We start from the raw sequence: 27208 nt of genomic DNA on the forward strand, positions 1-27208 counted from the left end.
TTTAGGTCAAATTTGCAGACAGATGCCTATGTGAATCACAACAACTTCTGGTTTTCTGACAAGAAGATCACTGACCAGCCTCCCGAACCACGCACCTTGGCATGTTGTTGACGTTGCAGCTTTATACTCGGCTTCACAAGATGAAAGAGCTACAACCTTTTGCTTTGTGATTGCCATGTAATTGGGTTCTGTCCAATCATGAATAATATTAATATTCTTGTCGATGCCCCTCGAGTGAGGTCGCATCAGCAAAATACTGACTGTTTTGAAAGTCAAGGCCCTCGCCGGCGTCCTTCCCCGGGGCTGGGATGGCTGATGCCCTATAGATCTACTCCATGATGTCATCACGGTGCCCTCCATGCCGGCCAGCAAAGAATTCCCTGCAGCCATGATGCAATTCCGTCATCTCTGCTAGCTGGATCTGATTCTATGCAATCAATATTCAAGAACCGGACGACGATTATATGGACTGGAACCAAGAGACAAGAGATCTAGAGAGCAACGAGCAAGAAAAAACTGATAGCAGAAATTATATGCTATACCTTGAGACGTTTAGAATCAGAGGGAAGAAATTCCATATAATCTGATTAAAAAAACATCCAAGGTCTAAGTACCCAAGGCAATAAATCACATGAGCATGGAATTAAATCCTTGAACTTGAGCAATTTAACTAGAAAATTGATGATTCTTATTCTGGTGTGTTTATAACTTGTTCCTCTAAAATAATATTATTACATATTTCTATGTAACAATAATTCAGTTATCGAGTAAGTATCATGGAGCCTAAGAAACCAAAAGCAAGTAGGCCGCTCCCAATAGAGGATGCCCCAGCAGAGAGGCCACTCCCAATAGAGAGCGACCCGGCATAGAGGCCACTCCCAATAGAGGACACCCCGGCATAAGATGGGGCGGATGCAAGCAGGAGGATGGATAGAAGCCCAAGCCCGCACCAGCCGTCCTCCAACAGTGGCAAAAGGTCGGGCTCGTATCACAGCCCGAGCCCTATTCTGTGCGATCGGGAGATCCGACGTCGGGAAAGTGACAATGACTACGATCCCGCTGAAGAGGTATTTAGTTAAGTCAATGCATTTTATACTTATTAAATGGAGGAATATCTTTTGTTTATGTCAACTCTCCTTTTTTTCTCTAGAGGGTGAGGGTGCAAAGATCTTCGTGTAGATCATCTGCGCCACAACATTCTGTGCCACAACCCACCACTACCTCTGTGCCCGAAACTTCGGGTCCCTCTGGGCCTACGTCGAAATGAAGAAGGGGTGAGCGTAGCAGAAACAAGTTGCCATCCGGCATTTACACAATAACACAGTTCGGTGTTGCAGGGGAGCCTGTTGCACCTCGTGAGGCTTGCGCCAAATTCCGCAAGAGTTGCGGATTTCTTGTCAAGGAGTATGTCTCAATCACTGTAACTGATTGGCGGTTGCTACTGGATGAGACGAAGGAGTTCCTGTGGGCAACATTGCAGAGAACCATCCGATTCCCCTCGGGAACAGAGGAAGCAGCCAAACAGAATGCATTGAAAACTATGGGAAAGAGCTTCCGGGGCTGGAAGAGTGAGTTGAATAAGGAATTCGTGAAGAAGAACCTGGTACCCTTTAATAAATACGGAAAGATTACGCCAGACCAATGGGCAGAGTTTGATAGGCAAAAGACCATACCTGATGCCATCAAACTGGGTGAATCGTTCAAGCACCTTGCGAAGAAGAACAAGCACCACCATCACTTGGGATCGTCTGGGTATGCCCCCAAAATTCCTGATTGGAGGAGGCAAGAAGAAGAGGCTGCCCGGGCTGGGAAATCCAACCCTTTGAAAAATTGTGATGAGCGAAGTAGGAACTGGGTCTACGCTCGGTAACAACGAACCGAGTCTGGGGACTTAGTCTTTAATAGCCTCGAGACCATGGAGGTGACCCAGACCATCCAAGGGATTGCTAATGAAGGGTCTCTAGAGTACGACAGGGAGAATGACCTGCTTACTAAGGCCCTGGGCAACAAGGAGCACCCGAATCGCACTCGAGGCATCGGATCAAAAGTAGGCTGCAAGCATGGGTTCCCAGACGCCGCGGGCCAATACAAGACCCGTAATAGATATAAGAAGACCCTAGAGGAACAGATACAAGAACAGGTCAAGGTTCAATTCATGAAGATGTGGAATGAAAAGGAAAAGGAAAGGGCGGCATTAATGCTGATAGAGCAACCAACCAGCCCAGGCTTTCGGAGCAGTGTCGGATCCACGCATGTCAATAGCCAGAGATATCCTTGGAAGATATCACAGAGGCTACCCCTTGCATTCTACATATTTCAGTCTGTAAGGGAGACTTCATTGTCGAGGTTGCCACTGGCCAGGCCATTCCAGGCCGTGTGTTTCACACTCAAGATATTCCGGCCGGTTACGCCAAGGTACAAGTCGACTCAGTGCAGCCGGTTTTCATGAAGTACAAGCTTGATATCAGCACACCTGAGGGTATCGAGATTCTCGATGAGGCTGTTGGCAATTTCATTCTGTGGCCCAAACGGGATATCATCTTCAGCCGTCAGAAGTCACAATCGTTAGCGTCACAGCTGTCCCAGCGCACAGTATCTCTGTCTCAGGCACCTCCGCCCCAGAGACAACCCTCTCCACCTCAGGCACCTCAGCCTCAGAGCCAAGTCTCTCTACTTCAGGCACCTCAGCCCCAGACCCAAGCCTCTCCGCCTCAGGCACCATCACACCTGCGCCAGGTATCTCTGCCTCATGCAACTTCGCATCGTGCTTCACCGTCTACAACTTCGGCACCTCCGCCTCCAGCGTCTCCGACTCCGGCATCTCCACCTCCAGCATCTACGCCTCCAGCACATCCATCACCTGAGCATCGGAGAGTCCCTAAAATGATTACCCATACGAGAAGACTCTACCTGATCCGGTGAAGAGGTGGCTTTTGTCCTCAAAAGAAAAGACATCATCCACTCAGGAATCTCCAGCGAAGGGCAATCTTGAAGAGACTGGAAAAACAATAAGTACCACTCAGATGGATTTTTTGCCTACACCGGATGTTCCTGAGAAATATGAGCATGGCAAGCCATTTCTGCCATCGTTTCAACTCCAAGAAGGTCCATGGGAGATGAGGAAATTCCACGAATGGTACATGAGGGCATGTCGCGTGGGGTTCTCCGTAATCACTGCTTTTGTCCCCGCTAACGTTTATCTAAGCGGAGACTTCTATCTCATGTTGGATTTTCAGGACATGCGCGCTTTGTTCCGATGTGAAAAACTCGACATCAATCTCATAAGTGTGTGGTGCCTGTAAGTGGCTACAATCTACCCCTACGTTCATATATCTACCAATGTATGCTATAGAAGCTAATGACTAGTGACTTGATTTGTAGGATGCAATTTAACGATGTGGAAAAGTTGAAGAGGCCCGTCGGATTCATTAATACGCAATGAATTTCTCAGTCCAACATGGTCGTGAACTTGAGGACTGATGACCCCCAGATTAAGGGGAAGAGTAAAAAGGATAAAGCAAGGGTCCTAAAAGACTTGACCAAATCAAAAAGGCTCAAAATGTCAGCCTACATAGGAAGGGCTATGCTAGAAATGCAGGACAAAGACTGCATCTTGGCTCCCTACCACTTTAAGTAAGTGTGATACGTCATGAACCTAACATAAGTATTCAACTTAGTTGATCAATCAAGAATCTAACATAAGTATTCATGTAGCAACCACTATATTTGTATAATGCTGATGCCGAAGTCGAGCAGACTCGTGGTCCTTGACTCGGCCGATTTCCAACAAAAATCCTACCAAGATTTCATTGACGTAATACAGAGGTAAAAGAAATCCCCATACATAAAATTCTTATAAATCATTTGTGAATTGATAATTAATTATTGGCATTTGAGTAGGGCCTACAAGTGGTACGTAATGAAAGGTGGGATACACGATACGGCCAAGTCAGATGCGATGGTGGTCCGTACACACTTTCCGGTAATAACACACTTCTAATGCTTGCATCTCGCTATTTATGACGAAGATTCTTATTGAATTAACGAATACGTTGCATTTTTATTTGAAGTGCCACAAGCAAGGTTTCAATAGGGTTCTTTGTGGATATTATGTTTGCGAGTTTCTTAGGGTAAACAGGAGGTACACAACGAATCCTGAGGACGTAAGTCATCATTGCGCATGTATATTCTTATTTGATTATGTTTTCGTTATCAGTAGTGTTTTAACTCTTTTAGTTGTGTTTTCAATCCAGGCATGGATGGTCCAAAATAAAACCAACCAATCTCTCATAGACAAAGATATCCAAAATGTCTAACGTGTCATGTGCCGGTTTATTATGCACGAAGTCATCCACAAGAATGACAGATTCTTTGATCGCAGAGGCGAATTAGCTAGCCATCCTAGGCTTTGTGAGTGGGAGAAGAAAGACTTTTAGCAATATAGGCTTATGATGTTGTGAATATTATTGTACTTGTGTTAAATATTGAAATTTGTGAAATCAGTGATGCCATGTGATGCTATTGATATTTGTGATGTTATTGAAACTGTGTGAAATCGTTCATTTCCACTGGCCTTCGTTTCCAGGTGGGTGCGCTAAACGCCCGTGAAAAGGTGTTTCCACCCACCTGTATAGCAGTGTTGTGTACTAGTGAATAAAAAGAGATTGTCGGTGGGTGTTTATCCAAAATTTACCAATCTTAAAGTTGCACTACTTTAGAAACCCCAATAGACAATTGATTATCGGTGGCAATGATATGGTATCAATGCTGGTTCATAAACTTTAACGATAAATTAATCATTGAGGCCGTTGAAACCAATAGTGATACAGCTTATCATGTATCATTGTCGGTTCCTCGCACGAACTGATAGAGATAAATAGCATATCACTAAAGAAACCACAAAAATAATTCCAAGACACAATAGACTTGCCAAACAGGTAAATTCGATTATTCATTATTGTTCTAGTAATCTTCTATCCGATTGCATCTAAGTTTAATTACTATTTAATAATCATGTACAGGATGTTCGCACGATACTACAAAGAGTGCCGACGCACCCCATACAAGAAGATTTGTTTGTCCTAACAAACTTTTTAGTACGTATGGATTATTCATGTCTCACAATCACTATTAAATGATAGTTACATGGCAATAGTGTTGCATTTAATTTTTTAGTTATGAGGTTGGACCAGTGCAACAATGGCCAAGTGGTAAGGCAAAGGACTGCAAATCCTTTATTCCTGATTCCAATCCGGGTGTTGCCTAAAGTGGGGTAGAAACAACAAATCCCTTTTTTATGTGGGTTCTCTTTTTAATGTACATTATACAATAGTTTAATTTGCGTAGATAATGATTAAAGCAATTTCCTTAGGATAAATAGTAACATCATTAGATTAATTAAGGAGATAATCCCTATTAACTAAATAAAATGCTAGAAATTAAGGGGAGTGACACACACAAACTCCAAGGCTCATCGAAAAACCTAGAAGCCACCACCTAATTAGTTAATTAGTAGAATTTACCTAATTGTAATTTAATCTAGGTTTCCTCTTCGAGAATCAAATAGTAGTACAAGTAATTACTTGAGTCCCTTCTAAAAGGCAAACCCTAATCTGCATACTTTGGATAGACCTAGTAGTGGTTATCAGAGAGGTTTGACCCGCTGAAATCTATGTGTCCTCTAACTATAAAGCCGAAGCCACATGCGCCTAACTAAAACTTCTATCAAATGATGAGTGAAAACCTGATACTAAAACCCACCTAATAAACCTCAGAGTTATCATTGATTTGATTGCAAGAATATTTATCAGGTGCATTTGTTTTCGTGATACTAGAGTTCAGAACCGTCGAGGATCTAATCGAGGACCAGGACCTAGGACCGGACAACACGGAGCAGCGCAAGTCATCACATTGATCATATTGCTCATGATTGAGAAAGTTATTTTGATTTGAAATATAAACTTGCCTGCTTTACTATTATGCCAGCTGAATGAGTAGGATTGATCCCTCATTTGTTATATTGGCAGGTACAACCATCTCTTGTTCTGATTTACACGTAGTTCGGTGTTTAATTACACCTCAAAAATTAAGACTTATGTTGTCAATTAGTTACAGAGAAAGGGGTAGACTTTTTGCTAACCTCATTGTTCTGGATTCTAAGGGAATTGATATCATACTAGAAATGGACTGGTTGACCAAGTATAATGGAATCATTGAATGTGCCACAAAGTCAGTACAATTGACACACATAGATGGATCTAAGGTGGAATTCCAAACCACGACAGAGTCAGCTATCAACGCTAGTCTTAACAAGGCTAATACAGTGGAAGATAGCAGAGTGGTCAGTGAATTTCCAGACGTCTTCCCAGAGAATTTGCCAGGTATGCCACATAATCGCGAAATTGAGTTTGTCATTGAGTTAGTACCTAGAACGGCTCCTATATACAAGAGGCCATATAGAATGGATGCCAATCAGTTGGCTGAGCTCAAGGAGCTAATCCAAGAGCTACTAGACAAACAATTTATCCGCCCCAGTTCTTTGCCCAGGGGAGCCCCAGTTATCTTCATACTGAAGAAGGATGGAACCCAAAGGATGTGTATAGATTATCGAGCCTTGAATGAAGTAACAATAGAGAACAAGTATCCTCTACCCCATATTGAAGATCTGTTTGACAAGTTGAAAGGAGCATGTGTGTTCTCCAAGATCGATCTTTGATATGGGTATCATCAGCCAAAGATTCGTGCTTCAGATATTCCAAAGATGGCATTTGTTACTCGGTATGGTCTGTACGAGTACACAGTAATGTTTTCGGGTCAACCAATGCCCCAGCTTACTTCATGTATCTAATGAACAAGGTCTTCATGGAGTATTTGGACAAGTTTGTCGTGGTATTTATTGATGATATTTTGGTTTACTCCAAGAACGAAGAAGATCACGAGGAACATCTAAGAATGATATTGCAGAAACTTAGAGAAAACCAGTTGTATGCTAAATTGAGCAAATGTGAGTTCTGGTTGAAGGAAGTTCCCTTCCTTGATCACATTATTCCAGCAGGAGGTGTGTCTGTGGACCCATCTAAAGTAAGGGATGTTTTGAACTGGAAACTACCATAGAATGTTTCAAGGATCTGCAATTTCTTGGGTCTAGCAGGATACTATCGTCAGTTTATTGAAGATTTCTCTAAGATAGCAAACCCAATGACAAAACTGCTAGAGAAAGGAGTAGAGTTCAAGTGGACAGCCACTCGAGAATCTAATTTCAATGAGTTGAAGAAAAGATTAACCTCAGCTCTAGTATTGATCATGCCTGACACCCAGAAGCCATTTTTGGTGTATTGTGATGCTTCTCATCAGGGACTGGGATGCATGCTCATGCAAGAAGGTCATGTAGTAGCATACGCATCTAGGCAGTTAAGGAAGCATGAAGAGAATTACCCGACACATAACTTGGAGCTAGTCACAGTAGTTTATGCACTCAAGATCTAGAGACATTATCTAATAGGTCAAAGGTGTGAGATCTATTCAGATCATAAAAGCTTGAAATATATTTTCACTCAACCAGATCTTAACCTCAGACAACGCAAATGGTTAGAGCTCATCAAGGATTACAACTTGGGAATCAACTATCACCCAGAAAAGGTAAATGTAGTGGCTGATGCCTTGTGCAGAAAATCTCAAGTCAACGCTATAACTTTTCAAGAGATGAGTCCTAAGTTATGCAAGAAGTTTGACAAGTTGAGTCTGGGAATGGTGTGTAACACCGAGATAGTTGTAATGGAAATAGACTCAACACTTAAACAAGATATAAGGAAGGGTTACCTTGAGGATGAAAAGATTTTGGAAATCAAGCAGCTGATCAAAGTCGGTAAAGCCCCAGATTTCACTGAAGATGAGAAAGATACCGTGTGGTACAAGCACATGATATGTGTTCTGAAAATAAAGGCTATTCGGGATACAATTTTAAAAGCTCATGATTCGCATATTCCATTCACTTAGGGAGTACCAAGATTTACCAAGATCTTAAAGATCAGTATTGGTGGTATGGAATGAAACGTATAGTAGCAGAATACGTGGTTTTGTGTGATATCTATCAGCGAGTCAAAGCCAAGTATTAGAGACCAATAGGTATACTACATCCATTGAAAGTACCTGAATGAAAGTGGGAATAAATTAGCATGGACTTCATAGTGGATCTACCTCGAACTCAGTCAGGATGTGATTCCATATGGGTCGTAGTTGACTGGTTGACAAAAGTAGCTCACTTCATTCCAGTCAAAGAATCCTATCGTGGTCCGAAACTAGCTGAGTTATATATGTCCAGGATTGTGTGTCTGCATGGAGTACTCAAGATAATTGTATCTGATCGGGGTAGTCAGTTTACCTCATGGTTCTGGTAACGTCTACATGAATCTATGGATACAAGGTTGAATTTTAGCTCAGGATATCACCCGCAAACTGACGGATAGATAGAAAGAGTGAATCAAATCCTTGAAGACATGTTGAGAGCATGTGCACTGAAGAACAGTAACAGTTGGGACAAGAATCCACTGTATGCGAAGTTCTCATACAATAATAGTTATCAAGCTAGCCTCAAGATGTCTCCTTTTGAAACCTTATATGGAAGGAGGTGTAGAACCCTGTTATTCTGGAACCAGACTGGGGAAAGCCAAGTTTTTTGTCCCAAACTTCTAAGAGAAGCAGAAAGACAAGTGCAAGAGATTAGAGATAATCTGAAAACTGCTCAATCAAGAAAAAGAGCTATGCAGATAATCGACACCGAGAACTGACTTTCGAAGTAGGAGACTTCATGTATCTCAAAGTATCACCGATCAGAGGTCTACACAGATTCAAGGTCAAAGGCAAGCTTTCACCTTGGTTTATTAGTCTGTACAAGATATTGGGAAGATGAGGAGAAGTAGCTTACTAACTTGAGTTATCACCTCAACTCTCAGGACTACACGATATTTTTCATGTGTCACAGCTGAAAAAGTGTTTGAGAGTTCCTGAAGAGGAGCTACCAGTAGAAGAACTAGATGTGCGAGAAGATCTCTCCTACTCAGAATATCCACTCAAGATTCTTGACATGTCAGAACGGGTTACCAGAAATAGGTGAGTCCGTATGTGCAAGGTGAAGTGGAAGCATCACTTAGAAGAGGAAGCAACTTGGGAAAGAGAAGATGATTTGAAGGCCGAGTTTCCTCATCTCTTCTCCGATCCTTTCGAATCTCGAGGGCGAGATTCAACCTAAGGGGGGTAGGTTTGTAACACCCTGAATTTTAATTTTTGTAATAGTTTAAAATTTTGCTAGAATTCTAAATAGGAGTTGCAAATTTTGTTCAATAGAAGAAATTAATTTCCACATTGAATTTTTCCATAGGTTATATATAAGTTTGATGCATTCGTGACGACGTAGTTGCAATATGTTTTCATGCACGGAAAAAGTTTGCAAAAGTTCGCTAGAAGGCGCTCACTTAAACCACTTTTGAATTTGGTTCAAAATGTAAAAAGAACAGCAATTTCAAAATTGTAAAAGCCTCTCGGGACGAATCCTTCTCCCGGCCCACCTCTTCCCTCCCCTCTCTTCTTACCGCGTGGGCTGCCAGCCTCCTTCCCGTGCTGGGCCACGCCCGAGCCGGCCTGCGCTGCGCCTGAGCCAGCCCCTCCCTCCTTTCTCTCTCTGCCATGTGGGCCCCACCCGGGCCGACTGGAGCCGAGCCGTTGCCCTTCTCCTACCTCCCCTTGCTCGAGCTCAATCTCTCCCACCATCACCTCCCGTTCAAATCCGAGCCTCCCCGAGCCATTTCGCATCAATTAAGCGCCACTACCGCGATCCCCGCCCTCTATTCACTCCTTCCTAGCCGTTTTCCCCCTCCATTACCCGTCTCTAATGCGGAATTCGCTGCATTTATGTCCATCAAGGCCGCCAGCCATTCTCTTCAAATCCCGGTCGATGCACTTCCCCTCTCGCGCATATAAGTTGGCCTTTGTCTCCGTGGCGAGGTTCCGCACCAATTTAACCTGTTCCCCCCTCCTTTCTAGCTCAGTTTCACCCTCAACGCCGTCATCTTCTCCGTTGCAGGTGAGAGCTCTGCCGTCGTTGCAATTCTCCATGGCTGAGCTATCTCTAACCCTTTCCTCCCCTCTACGGCTTCGCAGGGTCACTGGAGAAGCTCCTGGCCGCACTTCGGTGTCGCCCGACCCACGGAGTGCCACCCGCGCTGTTTTCGAGCCCCGACGTCTGCCTCTCTCCATTGCTAGCTTCCCTCCATCTTTTTCTGCCAACGAGAAGCCCGTGGTAATGCTCTCCTCATCCTCCTCTTCATTTTGCATGTCTCCCTGTCGAAATCTATGGCCGGACGCGCATTCGTGTGCGTCTCCGGCGATGCGCCGACGACCCCGTCACCGTCGACCGCTGCCTGTCGTGTCTGCGCCACCGGTCGAGTCCGTCTGACGCCTCTTTGAACCCCGATCATCGAATCTCAATCGTGCAGCCCTAATTGCATACCCCTTCATCACTTCATAACCGGCCCACGATGGACATGGACTGGCCTTCCAGGCTGTGGTCCATGAGTCTGTAGACCAATTCTATGAGCTTTTCCAATATAAAATTAAATTGGTTTTGATTTGTGACGTCATAAATTGGTTTTCCTGTATAAAAACAAATTGGTTTATTCTCAAAAATCAAGTAAAATTTGAAGAAAAGCCCCTGGAACTTCAAAAGCTCATAACTTTTTGCTCGTAGTTCCGATTTGGGTGATTTTCATGCTCAAATGTTTGTAGTGACGTGTAGAATCTTTTAATAAGGTTTTTTTACCTAGTTTTAGTACTATTTGGTGTACTATTCTTAGAGGTTTCCCTCATGTGCTTTTTCCGGTTTGTCGATTAGGAGGTGAGCAATTCAAGAATCTTCAAGGTCAAGCTTTTAAGGACTTTGAGCAACCCTCCACTGAAGGCAAGTGTTCTTGAATATTTTGGCCCATGTTTTGGGATTCATGTGTAGCTATTTATTCCTTCATTGCATGCTTGTCTAAACTAGAATCTCATGTTAAGGTTTACTAGCTTTTGTATGATTATTCCTTGTCGCCATTGATGAGTCATGGTTAATGAAGGGTAGATATGCTAGTGCTGTCATAGTTCGATAAATATTAATCTTGACTAATGTCTATGCAACCAGAATCGGGTATAGTAATCTTGTAGCAATATGGTATAGGGACCCTATTAAGATGATTGGTTTGAGGTGGTGCTGAACAACAAGCTTGTGTTTGTTCCTGTGTGGGGTCCTAAGGATCGGTTCTTGAACATGTAACCAAGTGAATCTGCACAACTATGAGGCTTATATGGGTATGGCTTGGCCAACTAATTAGCCACCCCTCTAACTCTATGGACACCGATGGATGGTTGAGTGACACAAGAGGGAGGTTCTGCAGTGATGTAATAATCTATTAGCGGTGAAACCTCAGTGGGTGCCTACAAGTTGGCGGGAGCTTTGTAAAGACCTTGTAGTGAGACCCCGACTCCACAGCTCAGAAGTGTGAAGCAACACGGGAATCATAACTCGTGGGGAAAACTGTGCAAACTCTGTAGAATGTCAATCTGATCGATCAGCGTGCTCACGGATAAGAGCGGACTTAGACTTTTTTGGGATTAGATGGGATCAGGGTTGGTATGGTTGGTTGGGTAGCCGGGTAATGGAATTACATGGTGAGTCTTGGTAGTCGGATGGAATCCGATGAGTCAATCCTTTTGTTATAGTGGTGTCTTTACACTTAGTAAACATGATGCCTGTTGTTGAGTCATTAGGTTAAAGTTTGCTTGGTGAAGTTAACAGTGCCTAACCTTTCCTTGACTTAAGACCCATAGCATGTTTTTCCTACACTTGCGGAGTACATTTTTGTACTCACACCTATTGCCTCTTCTCTTGCATTCTGCCGCCGTTCAGAAGCCGTCAATGAAGTTGCAACCTTTGATGAAGACGACTTCGACCTGGAGTTGTTGTTCTAGGCTGGAGTGCCCCCGATTGACGCCTATGGATTTTGGAAGCCCCGCTGGAGCTAAAGATCTTTAGTTTCGCTGTGTTTTCTTTTAGACCCTCGGGTCCTTTTGTATTAAGTTAAATACGTTATTGTAATAATGGCACTGTGATAATACACTGATGATGTAAACATATGTACGATACTTGATCCTGACATACATGTGTTGTGCCCGGTTTTGTTCCTTTAAAACTAGGTGTTACACACCATGATCAACCAACCTTCTACTTGACATCCCTAAGTTTCATGTTACCACACAAGTTACCATAATTCTCAACTCATAGTTGCATAGTTCATTAATCATATTTAACTGAGAACCCATCCATACCCTTGTGCAAAGCTAAGCATAAACTACCTATAAACCACTACTGACAGCTAAGCGACAAGGAATATCTGAAACATGGTACTATAAGTAAATGGGATTCAAAATTAATAGCATGCATGTTTGAAATAAATAACGCATTCAAAAACTGGGATCAAAATATTCAAGGACACTTGCCTTTTACCCAATGCTGCTCAGTGTTGTCAAAATCTTGGTCTTGAAGTCCCTAGAACTGCTCTGGAACATTATCGACTAATCGCGAGAACTACCGACAAACAATACAAAGGAAAATACTAAGAACAACATACCAAACATCATCAAAAACACTTTAAAAAATACTATGGTTGGATAGGTATGATTTTAAAAATATTTAGGCGTTAGAATCGCCTAAATCAGAGTTAAGATGAAAAGAGAACAGCTTTCAGAAGATGGATTAGACTGAAACAGAAATGATGATTTATCGAAACTATCTTCCTATGGGAAAAGGCTTTATTGCACAATCACTGCGTCAGGCTTGATAACATCATTGTGCAAGATTCAAGAAGTGTTGGGCAGACCAGACTTCACTGACTAGAATTGGAAAATCTGTGCAAGATCTGTTCACGGCGGCTTGTATGAATGCTCATGTGATTGACCATTGTTTTTCTCAAAGTCCTGTGAATTATCCAATGTAATACTTGATGAGTTTTTATACATAATGAAGTTTGTAATATTTCTTATGCACTTCAAGTCAGATATGTTTCCCTACATTCCTCATGTTGAGCGTCTTTGCTTATTGGAGCTATGAGCAGCTATGAAAATTGTATAAGTGGTTTCATCATCCCGATCTTTCCAAGGAATTGCTTCTAGAACATTTGGTTCTTGCTTCCTGCCGGTGTTTAGCTCAATTATGGCCATTGATTCAGCTCTTGATTGTTTTCGATGGAAAGATGGTTTTTGCTGGGTAGAGAATTGGAAAATGAAGCAAGGGAGGTATGTTGTGAAGAGGATGCACTTTTTCCGTCATTAATATTTGCATTCTCAACTAGTAAGTTTAAATTTCATATTCGATATACATCACAAAGGAAAAAAAATATCATAACTGATATACACATTAGCATGTTTGAATATTGTCTAGCCATAGTAGCCGTCTAAGACCTATAGCACTTGTTGCCATCGCACTTAAACCACGGTTATCAGGTACACCCATCTATTTTTCAGAAATCTGATAACGAAACAAAGATTTATAGCTCTAGTGATCACCAACCGTCTTACAACTGCATTTAAGTAACCATGGATATTCAATTAGTATTCGTCTAAATATTTTTCTATTAGTTTCATAATGAGAATACCTTTGCATGTAGTAACTTTTATTTATGGTGTTAAAACTACTCACTCTGCAATGCATGTGTTGCACAATGACTTGGATTGAATGTAAAAGTCGTGTGGACTGAAGTCTCGAATTACCATGTTGTTAAGTTGAAAATTTTTAGTTACAGAAATCACTCAATATGTATATGTTGAAGTATGCTATGGTTAACAAAAAGGAACCAATTATCATATCTCCTATTATTTCGAAGCATAGTTCCCAAGACTATGTCATTGTTAGAATTAGCCAATGATCAGGTAAGCGCGTGTTGGGTCAAATGGTTGCACCAAACCCCAACAATAATCAGGTTGCACCTTTAACAGAGAAAACTCATAGTTATTTTTTTCACATAAGTTATAGCATTTTTAGTCCTTTCTTAGATTTTTTCTATCAAAAATTAAATGTACCTTGTGTCCATAAGTGTGATCTCTCTGTAGGGGCTACAACCAAATATGCTCAATTGATGCCCAATTCACAACTACGCCAACTATGTCTGCAACAATTATTCTTGGTTAGTTTTTTTTTTTTAAATTCAATTTTTGTTTGCTTTAAGTCTAAAATGAAAATCTTGCCACCTTACCTACAAAAGTCTTATTAGGACGGTAGTACACGAAATTGAATAGGCATAGTATAGGGCACAACCCTAGTGCGGTCGTTCAAGACACACTCATACCGATGCCCAATATTCCGAAACTGCACTGCCTCCTCCCAGTTACGATCGAATCTCACTTCATGCAGGGTATAAATGTACCCTTCTGCGAGTAAATTGTTGAATCTCTCAACGTTGTTGTTCGATGCAATTGCTTCTATTTTGGACCCTTAAAATTTAATAACAGACAAAGTTAGGTTGTGATAAAATTTCTTATAACAGGATTGTTACCTCTATCCATTGTACAAGCGACTTATATTGATATTCAAGAGAATAAAGTGTTGGTTATCACGATGAGGAGAGTGGACTAGGAACTTGACATCTACCATAACAACGACACTCCATGATGTCTCTAAGTCCAAATATTCAATGTCGTTGAATAATTTGAATCTGTATAAAAGACTTGTTTTAGCTTTACTTCTTTATGATTTTTTTATAAACTTAGTGATACAAGTGAATTGAACTCACCCATTAACCACCGGGCGGTGAGAGAAGTCTGCATACGTTCTCTTTTGACTAGGACTCATTGGCAATCACACACAACTAATTTAGGGAAAGAATAGATTTGATAACACAGAGCTGATCAACTAAGCCACTAATATTTGTGGCTAAGAGGAATGAGTATATGCACAACAATCATATTTAGGCACAACACAAATTAAATTAGGCACAATCACATTTAGGCACAACAATCATATTTATGCATAACAATCATATCTAGGCATGCCACAAATTAAATTAGCTCACACATCATGTAATTAGCACGCTTACATGCACCTAATCAGAACAGCAACAAAGTCTAAGTATGATGGACCTGAACATTATAACTTGTACCGATCTGAATAGGGAATCGTGTACCTTGTTGATAAAAAAACAAGTGGCTAGTGATCTATATAAGAAAATGACACTACATGAAAAAGGGACATGGGTGACGGGTGATAACCCTCATGGGTGACGGATCCCGCACTCGTCACCCCGAACACGTCACTGATGAGTCGTTATGGGTGATGGGTACAAACCTGTCACCAATGTGGTCATAAGTGATAGGTCACAACTTGACCCGTCACCAATGAATATCATAGGTGACGGGTCGTAACAGTGACCCGTCACCTATAACTGAACATAAGTGACGGGTCGTAATAGTGACCCGTTACTTATGACTGATGAATGTGTTTTGCGTTTTTTAGACAAGAAAAAAGTTAAAAAAAAATTCAAACATCATTTTCAAACATATGCCCAATACAGAGCCCATCGCATATGCCCAATCCATATCATTTTTGAACATATTTCGGTCTTTGCATTTTGTGAGACTCGAACCCGCGCCCAGGGCCTCGCACGTGACTCCCTTACCACCTCAGCTATCACGTGCTTGTGATAGAAACCGGTTATGTTATCCTTTTAACCTTCATTATCGAAGGTCATAGGTGATGGGTCATAACTGTGATTCATCACTTATGCAAGTCATAGGTGACAGGTCACAGTTATGACCCGTCACCGATGATGTTTTTCCCGAAATATTGACCCGGAGTGCTTTTAGTAAAAAGGATATAACTTTTGCATACAGATTCCGATTTCAACATTTTTTTGACTCTTCGAATATCTACAGAAAAAGTTACATTTGTTTCTTGCCCACTTTGTTGGGTTCAAAGAATTTTTTGAGGCCAAAAACGGCATGGAAGATTGAGTTCTCGCCCCTAAAAGTTTCTGCACCATTTTCGGAACGTGCATTTGTGTCCATAGCTTTCACCCCTTATATCAAACTTGAGCAAAATTGTACAATAATTCCTAATCTAGTGCTGCTGAGGTGAGAAAAAAATAAGAGAAAAATAAAATTTTTTAGCATCATATACATATATATATTCTCAAAACTATATATTATATATATACATCCTGATGAATAGAGGAAAATAACATAGAATACACACATATATATATGAGTATATGTTTGTACTACTATACATATATACGCACACACATGACATAAACTAGAAGTACATGCACATTTGCACCACATGAAATGATAGCTCTATATATTGATCATGTACATCTATAAAAATAATCATAAATGTTATGTGTATATATCTAAAAAACCTAAGTATATGAATACCTAGGGGTATATATACACACAAGATATGAAATGATAGCTCTATGTATTAATCAAGTCATTGGTGACGGGTCACAACTTGACCCATCGCTGATGAGTTAGCTATTGATGACGGGTCAAGTTGTGACGCGTCATCAATGATTGGTTAGGATAACCCATCACTTATGAATAGTAATAGGTGATGGGTCATAATTATGACCTATCAACTATGACCGACCTAGCATGACCCGTCACTTTTATCATCAGTGACGGATCATATTAAGACCTGTCACTTATTTCATGTCTCATTTGTCTATTTTTCACATAGTATGAGATGTGTAAGAACATGCTAATCATTTTGCAAACAATATTTTAAGTAATACCTGATTACAACAAATAGGATTAGTAAGAACAAGCTGCATGAATTCATATTTTAAGAAAACACAAAACAATAACAAAAAATTAAATTCTGTGGAATATGGATGACATGTTTCTGGATCAGTTCAAGAACAACTTGAAAATAGTGAAAGGGTCACATCATAATGATCCACCTGCTCATCCCTTGAGATGCCTTAATGTGCTCAAACAAGAAAAAACGGATTTAATATGCATCTGTTATGTTGTGTCTCCATGCATTATGGAGCATTGGCAAAAAGCTATTATGAAACCAAACAAAAAAGGATCAACAAATAAAACACAAGCACATCGCGTAGTGATACACATGGATAAGTAGCTTCTATCAACTAAAAATACATCTAATACATCTGTAAAATTATTTTGATCCACTATAAGATGTTTAGTGGACAACTCCTTTAAAGTTCGAAATAGGATCATAAACACATGATGTGAAACAAGAACATCGGTAGACTTCATAGTAGACAATATCAAAAAATATGCTCATAGAAACACACAAGCCATAATTAAAAAGGGCAAGATCAAACACATGCTGCACTCCAAGCTATTAATTTATAAGAGGGCAATTAATTTTTACTCTATACATGATTCTTCGATAGTCTTGCTCTGATCAATAAGACCACTAACCCAATGAAAACATTCCTAGCAGTTTGCATGTATAAAGATCAGACATAGTACATCGTAGAAGACAATGGAAGCTATGAATCACATGTTCAATCACAACCAAAACTCAGGGAAGGGGAAAAATATGAGTCAACAATGTTATACCTTAGATCACTCCTCCCCATAAGTCGATGATGTTATGTATAGGTCTCTCTATGTTTTGATAATGCAATTTGAATGATAGCCTAAAATGCTGCTAAGGTCATATGAAGATGTTCATAAACAAATTTCTATCATGTCTGTATTATTCTCCCTCCTTACTTGACACATCAACATATGAGAAAAGTATGAATAGACCTAACTGAGAGATAGAGAGATAGATAGATAGAGAGAGGTTTCTTACTAAACAAATTCTTCCAACGGAACATACATCTTAGCAAAAGCAAACATTAAGGTAAATGCAGGGCAATACAGAGGTAAGAAAATCACATAGATTCTTTGTTAGATACGTCCATTGTAAGGAACCATCCAAATAATATTCCAATTAATCATTAAGTTGGTCATTTACACAATCATGACTACAATGATTAATCAGAATTTCACCTTAGTAGTCCTGGCATATGTTTTGTGCCCAAGATCGGAACACATGCCTTTCCAACATATACATCACAACAAAGCTTAAGAAAGACCGAGTAATTAAATTATATTACAAGTTCTAAGCTATTAACCATTTACAATAATTTACATCAAAAGAAAGCTAGGAGAACTAAAGAAAAACTCATCACATAACCAAAACTAGAAACTACACAGCGGAAGATTAATATCTATGAACCAACAAAAACTAGGTGAAGCCATATGCCCTTAGGCTCTATCCAAAAGCCTCGCCAAGTAGTTTGTACTACTCATTCCTGCCACATACATCGGCAGGCGTGAAGTAGCCATACACGAGTCCTCCTCACCGGTAGAACCTGAAAGAGCAGCGTGAGTACGAAGGTACTTGCAAGGATTAATCTATAATGGGTACATATAATAACCTAAATATAAGGATTATGCATTTAATTCATTAGCAAGGAGTAGGTCACAAGGTTAAGTAAATTTATATGCGTAAGCAACCTAGGCTTCTATGTGTGAGCATATATACTTAACTCAAGGCACAACTACCCTGCAACATCTACTTGCACATAAATGTAAAAGGAACTATCTCATATAATCAATACTCCTCAACAACCAAACCTGACATACCATACCGATCAACCTAAATCTAGAAACTCTATGATCGATACGGATGGACAGAAGCGTGCTCATAACTAAGAGCGTGACAATTCAAATTGTTCTTACACCCTGCAGGGAGTACAACTTTACCTACATGACCCGGGTCCATCCTCTTGGCCTCCGAGACAACCTTTCTCATACCCAGAACTACCCACTTGCATATGCCCCTATGGCACCGGGGTTACCGCGAGCGTGTCCCGAACACCTTCAGCTCCCTGCCACCTTGCTTCTCCTTTATTTTTCTTATGCGTCATAGGGCCTCAAGGCAAGCGTCAGCATGGCGTATGATACTCAGCTCATTCGTCCATTATCCGAATATGTAGTTGTGCGAAAAGTGCTAAAGTTAACGGCACCGACGGACCGTGCTTAAATGATGCAAACAATCTATGGCATCTAGGCTCCTCTCTCGACCTACTCCTAGCCCCGCCCACATCTCGTCTCATCCTCACATCTCATACAACCCACATCATTGCCATTGTGTTTTGTAAACAATAAGTAAGCCCTAAGCTCGTAAATAATGGTTAAACTTTTGCTCGTCTTCTACCAATGACCTAAGTGTTGCTAAGCATTTTGAATAACTTGTAAGTTAGACATTAACAATGTTATCAAGGCTACAAGGATATGGATAATCAACAACTCAAGGTAGAGATAATGCAAATCAATATAGATTCTACCTATATAAACCTGATATTGACATCGTTAAACATGCAAACCTACATAAGCGACAACTTATCAATTTAGACTCCATTCAATTCAAACTAAAGGGTGCAATATGCTTAGATGCTTGCCTTGTTACTCTGGTGGTTGCCTGATACTGCCCGCACAACACTCACAGAACTCAGGTAGCTTAGCGTCGTCTTCACTTGCTTGGACCGTCAGCGCAACGCTCTCTAGACGAATCAAGAATACATTGCATAAATAATCAAATGATGGAAAAGTGTGCATATGATGCATACTTGAACATTAATAGAGTGATGTGTTTCGAAAACATTTGCAAAAGACCGCAAAAAGATTAGAGTTTCAAAGTTTGAAACCCCAGATAAGATAAACTAAGTGCAAAGCCTTGAACAGCTGGTATTTAGACCGACGTGCAAGTGGTGGTCAGACTGCGAACGTGCAGAGAGTTTAGGGCCTTAGCGGTCAGACTGAAGGCATGGTGGTGGTTAGACCACTGCCAACAGTCAAACTGGCCCTAATGTCGGTCTGACTCATAAATACATATATTTTGAACCGACCTACTGGCGGTCAGACCGACCCTAGTGGCAGTCATACTGCCAGAAGCTACTGGCAGCACCTTTGCGGGGTCACCAGCGAGGACTCTGGCGAAACCTTCGGTGACGAAGGGCACCAAAGTACTCCACAAGACTAGGGGAACATTTTATGTGGTTGTTCGGACGACATGCATGGTCTGAACACGTAAAACCCCAAAAATGAGATCTACACCTAGCTTTCCTAGGGTTTTCTGGTCCAAATCAAAACGGCGGCTAGCTCTAGAGAAACTTTGTATTGGATCGGAAAAGGGTACGGGGATGTTGACCTCGGTATAGAGGAACTTTGTATTGGATCGGAATCCTCCGGGGAAGCTTCGATCCACCGTTTGGACTCCCGGAGGGTGAATGAGCTCGCGGAGGAAGAAACGGCGAGGAAACCCTTCCTGTGGGGAGGAAAGGGGGAAGAAGCTTTAGAAAGTCCTCTGGGAAGCTCGTGGGAGTCCCTACCTCCAACCTCTGACCGTCGACACGTCAATTTGGAGCTCTCTCATTCTTCCTAGGATTTGATGGAGTGAGAGAGTGAATGAGATGTAGAGGGTGAGGTAAATGAGAGAGAGAAGGAGTGAGAGATGCAATTGACCACTTAAGGGAGCTTCTGTGTGCTGGCGGTCAAACCGTGGGAAGGGTCGATCAAACCATGGAAAGCCCACATGGCAAGCCTACATGGCTATCTCCTGGCGGTCAGACCGCGGTTAGACCCGGTCAGACCGCGAGAAGGGTTTTTTTTGCTGAATTTTCCTAAATTTGCCCCTCTTTTCTCTCTTATTTCTTTTCTTTTTTTCTGCAAGGTATTTAGGGTCTTCCTATCTCTTCCTAAACCATTTTCACTCTCAAAAATATCCAAAATATTAATTAATCGCATAAAACATAACGCTATGATGATTATGCATGTTTAATTACGTAATTAGAGTTTTGGGATGTGACATCCATGCAAGCAGTACAGAGGTAAGACAATCACATAGATTCTTTGTTAGAAGAAGATAAGGAACCTTTTGAAGGTCACAAGTAAGGAGAAAAAAATAACATAACCAATCTGTAAATTTCAGATTGGCTTATCATGCTTGAAATGAACATTTAATAAAAAAAAGAAGCAATGTAAACCTGACGTAAAGATCTTGGGCCACGATCCGAAACAATTCAACAAGAAGAGATAACTACCTGACCATGACAGAACTGAAAACAAAGCACCTAAAGCATAAGCTTATAACCATTATTTTCTTACTTAAATGTCAAACCTTTTGAAGACATGAAACCAACACTGATGTTCATAATGATTTTTCACAATAGTTGATATGAAGTATGGTGACCATGCTAATTATTGTTAGCCACTTAAAATTTGAAGCCAAGCCACCTATCTATGAAGCTACAAATGCAGACTATGCAAGCCCAACAAAATCTAGCATCTCAAACCGAATCATTCAAAAGTTTGGGTTTCACTGAAAGATTAACATAAATCTTAAATGTAAATAATTAGTGGCAGCCGTGTGTTCATGACACGGGAAGAAAACAAAAGACAAGCATGATCACATAAATAAAAAGAACAAGACGAATGTGTAACATGTAACTTTGTAGATTTTAGTCCTTGAAGATCGCTAAGATGAGCAATGCGGTAACATATTCAGAATGTAGTAATTTTGCATAAATTTTATTGAAACCCATGAAATCCTTATGAATCATCGAATCTAAATAGGTCTCACATTGAAGTAACTTTTTTCAAGTGAGTTCATAGGAGTTCATGTAGCAAACTGAGTGACAGATAAACATTACCTGTTGTGTTGATTTCAACAAAACAATAATAGAAACTAAACAGTCGATTCATACATGTATATATACATTATTTTGTAATCCAGGTAGCATCCCTGCTTTTATAGTGTGCAGATTGTCATCCCACGATATCGTAACAATTTCCAAATTCATGCATTGCTATCAAAATATCAACCACCAAATATGATCCTGTCTAACTAGAAACCCCAATGACTTCTTGCATAAAAAACTAACAGAATGAAACCTTATAAGCACAGAAGGTTAGATTTATCAATGTTTGGAATTGCATCATTCTTACCAAGCTTTGTCTCCACGAGAATTATTGGCACACCAGGTGCATAATGCTTCAGTTCAGGTATCCACTGAAAAATAAAACTCAGTGTTAGCAAACAAGAAGTCGAGATAAGAAGCAACAGAAGTTTGTTACAGGAGCCATCTGAGAACCTCAGGAGAAGGCAACTCTTGCCAACACCTATGTACAGGGAGAAAAACAATGGAAATGCTTCTCATAATTTTAGGGAATTGATTAGTGGTGAAATGAACAAATATGCTACGGACAAAATACATGGTAGAGAAAGACACAATGCAGAACAAGAGCCCATCAGAAATAGTGTATTTATCATACTTTGACACAATATAGTGACACAAGAGTCCCAAACTCATGTAGGGTCAAGCATGTCCTCTAACAATTCAAATGGAACACGTCACCGAATAAATTGTTTTTTGCCGGTCCAGTGCATTTTCTACTCAAGTATTATCTCCAGTTCCTTTACTCAAGTCAATCTCTTTGGCATATTATAAGGTCATTATAACTCATACAAGATATTTTATCACAGATCCTCAGGTAAATTCAAACACCACACAGATACCAAACCACACGCTTCCACAAAACATCTCCAAATGTAACAAATGCAGCAAACAATCTACTCATTGGAAGCAAAAATGGCAGCGGTGAATCAAAGCAGAGACAACATCAAGAGCCAACCACGCAACACACTCACTCACCGCTATCGCCGATCAGGAGCAGCTTGGCTTGTCTTCTCTCCGTGTCTTCCCGCCCCCCTCGGATGGAACCTCCCTCCCTTGCTTCCTGCTTGGTGTGTCCTCCCCACGAGCGCATAATCTTTGCCATATATATTGGTAGCCAAGCGGCAACGGATCATGTGGAAATCTCGAGGCTAGGGGAGAGAGGGACAGACAAATCATGCGAAAATGTTTCCATACAAAGGCGCTGGATCCCGTGCGGATCACGTACAATTTGGCGAGGCTAGGGGAGATATTGTGTGGATGGTATGGTGGGGGAAACCGAGCTAGGGTCGTCAAATGCGGTGGAGAAGCACTGGATTTGGTGCACTGACGTTGGATTTGGCGGAGTCTGGATATGGTGCACTGGCGTTCGTCCCAACGGCTGGAATGGAGCGGGGAGATCGGGAGATGGGTGACGAATTGGCTCATCCCGGCAGCTGGAATCGAGCGAAGAGGTCGGGAGATGGAGACCGAACGAGAGGAGTCGAGAGATGGGGAGCGAACGAATGACTGTGGCAGACGAATGAATGAGATGTGTGCGATCGGACGGCAATGCTTTGTGCGGGCAAGCAGGAGCGATCGGATGGGCGATCTGCGGCCAGTCGTCCGACTGTGACAGATGAAGAATTCTTTTGATTCTTTTTAAATAGTAGAGATAGAGATTGCTTAATTTCCTGACGCGGTGAAAGGATTTTCTTGCCACGGAACTAGTTTGTTCTCTTAGTTTCAACGGACAAATCACCTTGTCAGGCAGAAACGGAGCTTCATGTACATGTAAATCCGAGTCCAGAATACCATGCATGCATAATTATTTGTTTTTTCATGAACTTTATGGAGCTTTCTTTTTCATTAACGAGGGAAAATGACACCATTTATTTTATTCATTAGACAGTGAAAAGCAAACATACTGCTTGTGACATCAACCCGACAAACACATATCGTATCAGGATTCAGAAGGAAAACAAAAACTCACGGCTCGCAGGCACGCATAAATATTACATGCAATTTATTCTTTATAGTATTATATAGGTGAATGTATCTTTCACGTAGGTGCAACCAATAGAGAATATATAGTTAGTAGTGGTTGTTCTCCCAGAACTGTGATTGGAGCCAATCTATGAGTTTCTTTTCGACCTGAAACGCCCTGGCCAAAACATCATCCGAGATCGGTGGCATTGATCCAAACACTGCATTAGCAATGGTAATAACCCCAGGATTTTGGCTGCTGAGTGATGACAACGCAGCTGCTGGCTTGTCATGCGCTAGGTTCATTTGGAAGTGGATCATTGCCTTAGGGAACACGAACACATCACCTTTCTTAACCACCTTGGAGAAGAGCCTGTTGGGGTTGGACGTGACAAAGCCAAGGTAGAGTGTTCCCTCGAGCACGGTGAGGAGCTCAGTGGCACGGGGGTGTACGTGCGGTGGGTTCACTCCCAAGGGCGCATAGTCGATGCGCGCCAGTGAGATGCCGAGGGTGTTCAGGCCAGGGAAGTTCATCACATTGATGTTGGTGACGTTGGACCCAACCTTGCTACCCATAGTATTCCTAGGCTGGCCGATTATCCTGGCATCATTGAAGAAGTCATCCGAGGTGACAGCCATTGGGTCCTTGCAAGCAAATCCATTTACTAGCACTGCATGCATAGAACAAGTAACATGTATACACAAAGCTCAGAAAGTAGCTAGTAAATATGCATGTTTTGGGTAAGTTGAAATAATATATAGTTTGTTTTATTGCCACCACGAAGAAGACACAATTTCAATTGTGACCAGTGATATGCTACAAGAACATTACAACATCACTGGAATTCTTGACATACCAGGTGATTTCATGTCGGCGACACAGAAGTCTTGGAGGGGGCTAGGATCATAGGCGACTGCCTGCCACGAGGCCAGCGCAAGAAGGGCAGCGAGGAGAAACAAGGACGAAGAGGAGGCCATTGTATTCTCTAGTAGCTAGCTCCTGTGTTTATCGTTTGGGTGAGATGCTTTGGCCATGAAGGGGATGGATGTGCTTATATAGCTCCTGTGTGGTGGCATCGCTTGCATGTGAGCTACACAAAAATTCAAGTGCGTGGAACTGACCAACGGATTGAAATAGTCCATGCTGGCTGCAAGAACATAATTGCTGATTAAATGTTTCATCTATGTCCACCAACTTCTTAGGTTTCCTTTAAAAATATATATACATATATCTGCTCTACTATATGTAACCCTCAGTCATAAAAGATTATCGTTTTAAGTTACATGCAATCAACACATTTAAACTTTGATCATCAATATATTTTTGAATATTTCGATTGAATTTTTGGAAATAGTATAGCTAGATTTATCTTAAATCTTAGTTTCATAATATTACAAATTTGTTATGTTTTGCATATATTTATACTAGAAATTAGTAGTCAAGTACGTGGAACTGACCAACGGATTGAAATAGTCCCTGCTGGCTGCAAGAACCTAATTGCTGATTAAATATGTCATCTATGTTTACTAACTTCTCGGATTTCCTTTACAAATATATATACACATATCTTATCTACTAGCTAATCTCCATCGTGCTTGATGTAACCCTCTAGTCATAAAAAGAGTGTCGTTTTGAGTTGTATGTAAGCATCACGTTTAAACTTTGATCATCAATATCTTTCTAAATATTTTAATTGAATTTTTGAAAACGGTATGGCTATATTTGTCTTAAATAGCAGTTTTATAATAATACAAATTTGATATGTTTTACATATAATTTATACTAGAAATTACTGATCAAAGCAGTACGTACGTTTGTGACCAAGTCAATGTCCAAACCGATAAGCCACGTAACAATGCTGGATTGCAACACTACTTACATGGTACGGAAAAGTCATCATGCATTGTCCAGTTCAGTCAGTCGTCGTACATTACCCATACTATTTAATTCAGTCGGTTAGGCTACTACTTGTGGAGGTTTCTACAGTAGTGAAAAAGTATTTTGGACGACTGAGTAGCAGTTATGATAATTTGATGTGCCACCTAACAATATATGGTGGGTTGCAACCACTAATTATATGGTACAGAAACGTCATCATCCATTGTCCAATTCAGTTGATTAGGTTACTTCTGATGGAGGTTTCTAAACGTGAATTACTCAGCCATATGGGATGTTTTGCTGACATGGGAAAGGATTAAAGCGAAGAGACAAATATAAGACTAGGAAACTTGTGTAGACATTGCACTGTGATACCTATTGATAATATCTACAACTTTGTAATTGAAATTTTTTTTATTTGAATTTGTTTAAGTTACCAAAAAGTGATTAGAAATTTCAGATCTGAAATTTATAATCATTTTTTTTTACATTTAACGGATTCAAATAGAAAATTGTTCAACTACAAAGTTAGATACAACTTTTATAAAGATCATCTACATCAAAGATTATATAAATAAGTTATGAATTTTTCTTTGAATATTATTTGCGGGACATATGACATATTGATATGCGGAGTGCCGATAGGCCTTAGGTCCACTGCCGCATAGCATGTCGGCACACAATATGCCGACATATCCCTAATCGATACTCCACGTGTCAACAGTTACCTGCTTCTACAAATATCGGATTTTAGGTATTATCTTTACAATTTTCTAATAAAATATTATTATTATTTTTTAAATCCATCCACGTGTACCTAAGAGCTGATAATGTGAAGCATATTGCTGACGCGCGGAACTTTTAATTAATGATCTTGTGTGTGCACCTAAACACAACAACCTACCATCTCGTCTAATAATCTTGCTTGTGCACCTAAACACGTCGGATCACTGACGTTTCCAACGTTGAGTCGGTGACCACTCACCATTTTTCCAGGAGTGGTTAGTTGCACGCAATCCACGTATCCAATAGATGCATGCATAACAATGGATGCGTAACTATTTGCTCCTGTCAATTTTATATCGCCAAAGGAAGCTAAGTTTGAACATGAAATGTTACATGCTTGTACATCACCATCTCCTCTCAGTTTTTCAGAATTTTTCAAAACTTCTAGATATGCTAAATATTTTTCTCATCACAAACTATTGGGGAGGATAAGGAACCCACCCCTAGAATAGTATCAGGCAAATCTAGGACCAGTTCTAGCTATCTAGATAGTCAGCCTTTTCAGACTCGTTCAAAACATAATTACCTCACTGCTTCTCTTGCTACAGTACGCAGATACCAGCAATATTATTGTGAAATAAACAACTGTTAAGATTGATCATGGCGGGAGGGTCGGCAAGTCCATGCCATAAAAAAAGGGCCCTGTGTTTTTTTTTTTAGTCTGTGGCCTCTAGAACCAAAAGCTGAACTAAACAACCTGATTTTGGAAATCGAATATTAGGATCAAAAGCTGTATTTAGTACTTAGAATCCACAGACTGATACGAAGTTACTATTGAAGATTATGGGAGATGATG

At 40.7% G+C, this 27208-nt stretch overlaps 1 protein-coding gene across 1 annotated transcript; it reads right to left on the reverse strand.

Annotated features, from left to right (window-relative positions):
• Positions 1–23638: 23638 nt before the first annotated feature.
• LOC133923908 (germin-like protein 8-4) lies at positions 23639–24740 on the reverse strand. Its single transcript, XM_062369216.1, has 2 exons — positions 24605–24740; positions 23639–24418 (listed from the first exon to the last, which is right to left on the reverse strand). The coding sequence occupies exons 1-2, from the start codon at positions 24723–24725 to the stop codon at positions 23856–23858; spliced, it is 684 nt and encodes a 227-aa protein (XP_062225200.1). The 5' UTR covers positions 24726–24740; the 3' UTR covers positions 23639–23855.
• Between the last annotated feature and the right edge of the window lie 2468 nt (positions 24741–27208).

This window comes from Phragmites australis, chromosome 7 (genome assembly GCF_958298935.1).
Source record: "Phragmites australis chromosome 7, lpPhrAust1.1, whole genome shotgun sequence".
Taxonomy (NCBI): domain Eukaryota; kingdom Viridiplantae; phylum Streptophyta; class Magnoliopsida; order Poales; family Poaceae; genus Phragmites; species Phragmites australis.

Coding starts and splice junctions, on each gene's coding strand:
- LOC133923908 (XM_062369216.1), bottom strand. CDS start 24,725: ATGGCCTCCTCTTCGTCCTTGTTTCTCCTCGCTGCCCTTCTTGCGCTG. Junction 24,419..24,604: donor CGCCGACATGAAATCACCTG/GTATGTCAAGAA, acceptor CTATGCATGCAG/TGCTAGTAAATGGATTTGCT.